Here is an 8,839-nt window from a genome sequence, read left to right as displayed (position 1 = left end):
ACCTTGTGTTCTGTGTACTACGCACTGCTGTAGCACGCCTGAACTACTTAAGTGTTTACTTCTTCTTCATTTATATACCAGCTCATATTCCAGTGCAATGAGTACAATAGCACTGTTCGCGCGACTACGCGTACGCATGTAACAGTGTTTAGCACAGAGTTTTCATCGATTCATTATGTGCACGACAGTGATGCAACAAAGGTCCGGTTATTTTATGGAATAAGGTTTGTTTTTTTCTCGAACTAATCATGTCCGCTGCCTTCCATCAATTTATAACAACTCCACACAAACGCTCAAGATAACGTGAAAAAAAAAGATGAGGTTTTGCGTGACATTATAAGACAAAAACGTAAGGCACGCCATCGGGAATAATTTTAAACATCTGGGTTCTTCAAAGCGTACCTAAATCTAAGCACACGGGTGTTTCTGCATAAATTTTGCCCAAAGTTAGAATTGCGCGCGGGAACTCAGTTTCATCACTGCCGTGTCATTCCACTGTCTTCTTTTTTTTAGGAGACAGCTTGAGTACCGAAGTGTCAGACTTCACTTGATAGAAATATTTCGCTGTAGTGGGACCACGATCATACAATAAAAGGACATCTTAAGCACAACTAAAGCTCATCATGAACTACAGTGCCGCAGTTATACACCTAACAATAACGTGAAAGTGCATGAGCCTCGCTTTTGTTTACCACCGAGTCGCTAAAACGCGGCATTCACACACTATTTAATGCTCCTTATGTTTGGGACTATGCCAAGCGCACTTTACGACGTGCTTGAACCAGAAAGCGGCACCAACACTGAAATGATTCTGGCGAACGAAGGGTACGACACCAATACACAGCCCTCTCGAAAATCGCACTCACTGATCTTATTACAATGCGCATGCAGCCGAGCAAGCCCACTTGCTTCTGTACACCATGTTAGGTATACGTACGAGCAGTTAAACTCGCGCTAACATAACAGAACAAACCGCCCTTTGAGAACGTGCAAGACGTATGCGCACATGCAAACACGACGTGGCCAGCAGACGACGCAGGGAGCAATCCACACTAGGCGCGCTTCAGCCAGTAGCCTCCAGGCGGCGACTCTGCTCGATCTCGCGGCCAATACGTCGGGAAACGAGCTTGTGCAGTGGGCACGGAGGAGGTAAGTTCATTCCTTCCTCCGTGGCAGAGGGCTTTCGTCGGCGGGACGCGTGTTCAGCGCAGCCGCATTTTCAGCGCAGCTTAAGAAACTAGGGTCTTTAGAATTACGTATCTATGTATTTTCTATTAAAGGAACACACCATCTAATACTTACCTAGTGATGTTGGGCCTCAGATATGCGTAATATTTGCTTTTTGATCGACAACGTTCACAAGTATGAACAGCCGTACCAGTTCAAGCTGGGTGGGCGGTAAGCAAGTGGTTCAACTTTGACCGGCTGGCTGAATCGGGTGACAGACAGACAAACAGACGGACCAAGATTTCTGCATTTAAATTCCCCAAGAAGGACTATCGTCTTTAAAACCGCCGGCCTTGGAGGAACACATGGGCTCAGCAGTGCAATAAGCCAATGAGCGCGCGTACAAGGATCACGCCAGCAGTGGAAGCCAGAGTGCTGTCCTGGCTAGGCAGAGCCAGTTCAGCATCGCTAAACGCTTAACTTTTTTTTGCTCATTAACTACAATTCACTGATTTCGTTTCAGTATATTGTGACCTTCCTTTTTCTATAAGGAGCGAAAATTGGGCGAGTTGGATTACGTTCATCGTTCGCAGCGCACAAAACAAGGGAAAAAGAGGATAGCGGACAACACGAGCGCCGGTAATGCACGTGATCATTTCTCGATATTATTGGTTAGTCCGATTCATTACCGATGCCCCAAAGTGGGTCCGCACCAGGTCATTGAGGAACCAACCGATATTAATATAATAAAAAAACTATCGTAAAAATACATGTTTCCTCTCCGTTACCCCGTAGTGGACATGTTTAAGGGATAAGGAACTGAAAGCAGTGTGGATTTTTACTATCAATAATGTGGTTTTTCTAACCTATTTATTTTTAAATATGTTTATTTTTAAAGGTATTTGCTTTCTAAAACAAGGCAACCGTCCGATAATTGGCAAATCCCCTGGGGTTGGGTGCGTCAATTGACTTACGAATAACCCGCCAACCAATCATCGGAACGGCCGGCGGTAATCACCATGCTTATCGTGTGGTTGACTGGTCACGGGGGCATGTAGCTGATACGCGGGCATCGGCTCAAACGGCTCCGACGTTTTCGAAGAAGTAGCAGCACCACTTGCTTGCTTCGACTGTGGCCCGGCCGGCGTAAAAAAAGCAGCGCGGCCATTGAAGCAGCTGAGTGGAACGACGCGGTCTGCGAATTTAGCAGCCATACATAACCGTCAACGCCGTTTCCAGCTGCCAGCATCATGACTAGCAGCCCGGCCCCACGTCGAAAAGGTAGGTTTACTGCACGACACTTGGGTATACATGCTAGCCGTCGCCAGTATGTTTTACTAGACCGCCACCGATATTTTTCTACTAGACGTCTATAAATGCGTCCTGTTTGAGATCCTGAAAAAAAAAAGAAAAAAGATGTGAGTGCGCGGTGGATGCAGACCACGGTGTAAGGTAGAGTACATATCTTACAGCGTGATGCAGACAAAGGAAATTCTAGTGCCTTTAGTCGCTTCAAGAAGGCACTCTACGGTAAACATTTCCGATCGCATTGAATAGTAACGGCGCGTTGACCGACAGCTTCCATAGAAGCACGCGCATGCTGTCTAAAGCCACGCACGTTGTGATTCGCTAGCTGCATGCGCTTAAAGATCCCGTAAAACCCTTCGCTCTAGAAGTAAACGTGTGTAGGTTAGGAGTAGTAATTACATAAAATTATTAGCGCTATGTGCTTATCCGTACAGTACGATCACTGGTCGGCGGGTGTGGACAGAACTGCATTCGCGCCGCAGTTTTAATTTTGTTACGTGCAAGGCTTCCACTAGTTTTGATTTTATTGCAATAGCAATTATATGGACACTTTCGACGGGTTATTGTCGTTGCTGTCATGTTTTGTATAACGTCGAAATCGATAACATCCACCCGCGCATCGCATGTTCTAACCGCGGGTAAAAGCGCGCGAGCGCGTGTGACGATTGCGGCTGAAGCAGAGTTGAAACTAGAGTGACCTAGAATAGGGGGAGTGTCCAAAGCGCCGCGCGAATACATGGGAGGAGCGAGGGCCTTTTGCGGTGAACTCCCGCGCCACGGCGCTGCAATCTATGTGCGATGACAGTGCAACGTCGTGCTATACGAGCCTAAGCGGTGACGAGGCTTAACAGACCGGCTTCGTCTCATCGGCCACCGATACAGCGCCAACGCTGACTCGTAGTTTGTGCATCTGCCGAGTGCTACTTTCTCCTCACGGGTGCGATGGCGAAGAGGTCGAAGAGGAAAGAGCGGGAGGAACCGATGGTACAGTGCGATAGGTGCCGGAGATGGGCTTATTTGGATGAGACGGACTTCCCATCCACAGATGCAGCAGATGCCACGGTCTTTGTGTGCCACCTCTGCACCACGATAGAAGTGCTTGAGACAAGGCTGCGTGTGTCGGAGAAGGAGATTGAGACACTTCAAGGAGTTATCCTGGCAGTAAAGGATCAATTACAGGAACCGCTAAAGGATGACGAGCATAGCTGTTCCCCCCAGCCGATCCTGACTGTATCCGCAGCATCACAGGCGCATTCGGTGGAGGGTGCGGAGGTCCAACAGAAAAGAGATCACCCAGGAATTGTTCCGAATGGCGGCCAGACACTACAGTCGGTGCAGGAGCAGCTGAGCCCTGCGGATGCGGGTACGCAGAGCGGTGAGGGTGCGCAGCGGGACGATGGCGGCTTTGTCCATGCCAGTGGCGAGGCACAGGGTCTATCCGAACAAACCCAAGACACGGGGTGCATAGGTGAGACCAGGAGGCCTAAACACGGGACGGATGATGAACCCAACAAGCGCAAAGCTGGCGACCACGACCAAACCCAGAACACTGGCAGACGACCGAAGAAGAGGAAGAAAAAGAAAAAGAAAAACAAAAAGGCTACGTGCTGTTCCACCCCCGATATCCTAGTCATTGGTGATGGCAACGTTCCAAGAATCGCGGGTGAGCTCCGAAAAATATGGGGCATCAGTGTGCGCGTGAGACACGGCTTTGAACGAAGGATGACGACTGACAAGCTGCAGCATTTGCTTCAGAAACACAGTGATGGCGAAGGCCGCAGCTCACAGATGTTGGTCGTGCACCTAGGGATCCATGATGTTCTTAAAGGAGCTCAACATGGAGATATTGCCCAGACCATCGGGCAGGCCGTGACGCCGTACGTGAAGAAGCTGGCAATCTTCTCCGTCCCTGAAACCACCACAAGAGGCAAGGCAATGCAGGCAAGAGCAATGCTCCTTAACACGGAGCTCAGGAAGATGAGTGGAGCGTTAAAGGCTAAGTTTGTCGACCTCTCTAGGGTGCTAGCAAGAGAAGGCCGGCTAGCCCAGGATGGCATTCACTATCTGGCGTCTACCACATGCGAGGTTGCGACCCAGCTGGCCAAGGTGACTCATCCTTTTTTAGGAATACACGAGCCGCACATGAACAGCGGCAAACCCAGTCGCAGACCTCTGCAGACTACAGGGTCGAATGCCCCAGTGCCTGCCGTGGAGAAGCAGTTCCCAACCCCAGAACCTCCTGGAACTGCGAACAGGATCAATATTCACCAGAGGGAAATCGGGGGCGATGTGCAGTACGCCTTGGGGGGAACCCTCCACGAACATTTCCAGCTGGATTACTCAACGACCAAGGGACAGGTGCCAACCTTGAACGCACCACCTCGTTCACCGGGAAAGAATTCGGTTCCGCTGACGTGGGGGCAACACCTGGGGATTGCCCACCCTACAGTGACTCCATGGCAGGCACTCAGTCCCAGCGTAAGCCCCGAGCTCTATCAAATGGTTGGGGAAATGGTCCGCCAGCAAATGATGCAGCAGCACCTAAGGTTGCCAACGCAAATCCCCCAATGAGTCGCAAGCGCCGGCGAAGACACCACTGCGAACGCGCAAACGCCAAGGTGACCGTCGGTTTTCTCAATCTCCATGGAGCGAGGAAGGTAGCGAAATGGACTGAGCTATATAAGACACTGAAAGAAGAAAATATCGTTCTGTATGGTGTGGCGGAAACTCACCTTCGCGAGCTGGAGGAACCTCCAATTGACCCGGAATGGCAGTGGGTGGGCTGCAACCGTACGGGTGGTTGCCGTAAAGGAGGCGGCGTGGGTGTGTTGTGGCGCAGCAATACTGCTTGGATGCCAATGAAGGGGCCCTGTGTTGAACACATTTGGGTGTCTGGGAACCTTCTTGGTGAATCTGTCCTCTTTGGTGTGGTGTATTTAACGGTGACAAGTGGAGCACATGACGGCAACGCCAAAGTCCTACAGTGTATCGCCGAAGACGTGAAACGGTGGGGTGCAGACCGCGAGGTACTGTTGATGGGTGACTTTAACGGACACATCCCGGCCACTGACGGGTTCTTGGACTACAATGGGCAGCTGCTGTTGAGGTGTGCGGAGCAGCTTTCCTTAGAAATCGTCAACCTCCGCGCTGACTGTGAGGGATGCTTCACCTGGTGCGCTCGTAGCAGCCGGTCTACCATAGACTATGCGCTAGTGACTGCAAAACTGGCCGCTCGTATAACACAGATACATATTGATGAGGAGGGCCAGTTCAGCCTTGGAAGCGACCACAATCGTATACGGTTGGCGTTCTCCAGGGGCGGCTTTCGGACAGGCCGCATGTCACCTCCACTGAGGCGTGGTATGTATTTGCCGAGCAAGTCAATCGAGAAGGTCGCCGAGGAGTTTGAGAATTGTCCGCAACGACGGGAATGCCACTCATATAGTGAGTTTGTGAGCGCTTTGGACGCTGTCATGCGTACCCAGATGGTCCAGGAAAGGCGGCCGGGACCACAGAATCCATGGTGGGACAAAGAAGTGGAGGTGGCGTGGAAGCAGCGTCGCCAAGCAAATCGGGAACATCGGCGAACCGTCAAGGGCCCCAACACTGAGGTATGTGCTGAAAAGTGGGCTGTGTATTTGGACTTAAAGCACAAGGTACAAGCCCTGGTTCAGAGCAAGATAGCAGATCACAACCTCAGGCTGATCCAGTCCATAAGGCAGGAAGGAAAATCTGCAGCACACAAGTTTTGGTCATATATTAGGTCCTTGGACAGAGCCGCCCCCCCCCCGCCTCCTCCACTCGTAGATGCGGCAACAGGGCAGCCTGGTCACCGAGCCCTGCAAATACATTACACAACACTTTTCCCGGATTTTCGGTGCCTCTGACCTGAATATGACTACTCCCCTCAATGAAGAGGAGGCAGCCAGTCCCAGTACTGAACAGTCTCCAAGCCAAGAAGAACCACACTGGGCCTTCTCGAGGCTCACAGTGGAACGGGCTTTGAAGCGGGTTAGGGCTCGAACGGCCACTGGTCCTGACGACATACCAGCGCGCATACTGAAGTGCTTGGGAGAGGACTCGAGGGAACAGCTCGCAGAGATCCTCACAGCCATCATTGAAGGCGAGCCCATCCCTAAGAATGGCATGAAGGCAAGGTGATTCTTATCCCCAAAATGGGTGGGGATGCGAGAAACATCGCAGACTACAGGCCAATAACGACCACCAGCGTTATGTATCGCTGTTTGCGGGGGTGATCAAAGCATGGATGAGTGGCTGGGCGGAGACCAAGGGACTACTGACAGAAGCTCCAGAATGGCTTCAGACCGGGCAGACGGCTGGATGACAATCTGTTCGTCGTCACGCAGTGTGCAGAAGTAGCTCGAAAAGAGGGGAGGACACTGTCGTGCTGCTTTCTGGATGTTGAAAAAGCGTACGACAACGTGCCGCATGGTCCTCTCTTCGCATGCCTATCTGACCTTGGACTACCACAAGTGCTAATCTCCACTATACGGCGGATGTACACGGACAATGTAGTGAGTGTGCAGATGGGAGCCATAACCACTGGCCCAATTCGTGTAAACAGGGGTCTGAGGCAGGGATGCCCACTGTCGCCATTGCTGTACATTCTGTACGCTTCCAGGATAGAGAGGGCCTTGCTGAACTCAAACCTCGGGTTTAGCATGCGATTCAGCACAACTAGTGCCAGCGAGAACTACCACCTGCCTGGTTTGGCATTCGCAGACGATCTGGTTGTTATGGCAGAGAGTAACCAGGATTTGCAGTCCCTCCTCGACATCTGCCAGACAGAGGTTGCGAGTCTTGGACTTCGGTTCAACACTAAGAAATCAGCGGTTGTCTGTCTGGCAGGAGGGAACACGGATACAGCGGCGCTGACCTTGGGAGGAGAACCACTGACTGCACGCAACGACTACAGGTACCTTGGTGTTACCCTGTGTGTGGATGCCGCAAAATACAGTCTACACGAGACCATGATTCGACAGGCGGCGCTGCAGCAAGCTCAACGAATCCTTCATCGTCGATGCCTCTGGGGCTGCAACCGCTTCCAAATGATCCGCGACTTATGGAAAATGGTGCACGTGCCGGGTCTGACGTTTGGAAACGCCGTTGTGTGCCTATCACCAACGACACGGGAGTGGTTGGAGCGCCAGCAGAGAGAGGTCGGCCGTGCGGCGCTTGGTTGCCATGGTCGAGTTGCCAACGAGGCGGTGCAGGGGGATGTCGGCTGGTCCAGCTTTGAGGCTCGGGAAGCCACCAGCAAGATTGCTTACCAGGGTCGTCTCATGCTCATGCGACGCACTCGGTGGGCGCGTCGTGTGTTCGAGTACCTGTCAGCAACCTGCATGCGGACGGACTGGACGCGACGAATCTACCAACTGGAAAAAAACGTATGGCTTCTTTAAAGACTCCATCCCTACCGAAACGGCGGCTAAGTGGGCGGTCGGAGGTCCGACTGCGAGTCAGGGAAGGCGGAAGACACCCAATGGAGAAAGGCTATGGAGGCCAAGCCCACCCTCGAGTGCTACAGGACCCATAAGGAGAACATCAGTGGGTTGCGCTTCTATGACAACAGTTGTGGCAGCAGCCTCCTGTTCGAGGCGAGAGCTGGGGCTCTTCGCACTCTTGAGTACCGCAGAAGGTTTGATGACGCTGTCGTCAGCAGCCTGTGCAGAGTCTGCAGTATGGAGACCGAGACGCAGGATCACCTCATTCTTCGCTGCAGGAGACTTCCCACGGCTCCGGTGGAGGGCGCAACACTCCCACAGGCGCTAGGGTTTCTCGATGCACAGGACAACAGTGACAATGAGGGGGGACGGTGCGCGGTGGCTGTCACGAAAAGGCGGCTTTCCGAGTGGTGGAGAACTGTACACCGAACTTAGGACCTGTTATGTGCGCGTCTCCTGCCTTTGGCGAGTGAGGGTGTATCTTCAATATTTCTGTCTTTTTTTTCCCTTTCTTAATGTTTTTTCCGTGAGGCCAGGACACTGAATGTGTTTCCCCGTTGCAAAGCGGCAGGCCACCACTACATCATCATCATCATCGTGGACTTTCTCCGCGGCGGAAGCCGCGCCAAAGCGGCGAGCGTCTGCTCCGCGCCTGATATTTTGGCCGCTATTAGCTAAAATTGCGGGAATTCGTGCAATATTTAATACTGCGCCACTGCAACATAATACTGCAGCGACTCATCGCACAGAGAATACGTTTGGGCGTTGAGAAACGGGGATTTTGTATATTTCCTTTCAGCTGGTTCGTCACCTCACTGGTCTACACTTACGCAGCTCTTTGAGGACCGCATTCAGCGCGCACTTCATTGTGAGAGAAGGTGCTTAATTTACTTTGGTGT

At 51.9% G+C, this 8,839-nt stretch overlaps 1 protein-coding gene across 1 annotated transcript; it reads left to right on the top strand.

The window, feature by feature from the left end:
- The first annotated feature begins 6,369 nt into the window (after positions 1-6,369).
- Positions 6,370-7,898, top strand: LOC119382110 (uncharacterized). Its single transcript, XM_037649842.1, has 2 exons — positions 6,370-6,632; positions 7,118-7,898. The coding sequence occupies exons 1-2, from the start codon at positions 6,370-6,372 to the stop codon at positions 7,896-7,898; spliced, it is 1,044 nt and encodes a 347-aa protein (XP_037505770.1).
- The last annotated feature ends 941 nt before the right edge of the window (positions 7,899-8,839 follow it).

This window comes from Rhipicephalus sanguineus, chromosome 2, assembly GCF_013339695.2.
Source record: "Rhipicephalus sanguineus isolate Rsan-2018 chromosome 2, BIME_Rsan_1.4, whole genome shotgun sequence".
Classification (NCBI taxonomy): domain Eukaryota; kingdom Metazoa; phylum Arthropoda; class Arachnida; order Ixodida; family Ixodidae; genus Rhipicephalus; species Rhipicephalus sanguineus.
This window is presented reverse-complemented; position numbering and strand designations above follow the sequence as displayed.

What these genes read in the sequence shown, in the direction of transcription:
- LOC119382110 (XM_037649842.1), top strand. Translation starts at nt 6,370, where the DNA reads ATGACTACTCCCCTCAATGAAGAGGAGGCAGCCAGTCCCAGTACTGAA. An exon ending in AAGAATGGCATGAAGGCAAG is followed by an intron (nt 6,633 to 7,117) that starts GTGATTCTTATC and finishes GTACGCTTCCAG; the next exon opens with GATAGAGAGGGCCTTGCTGA.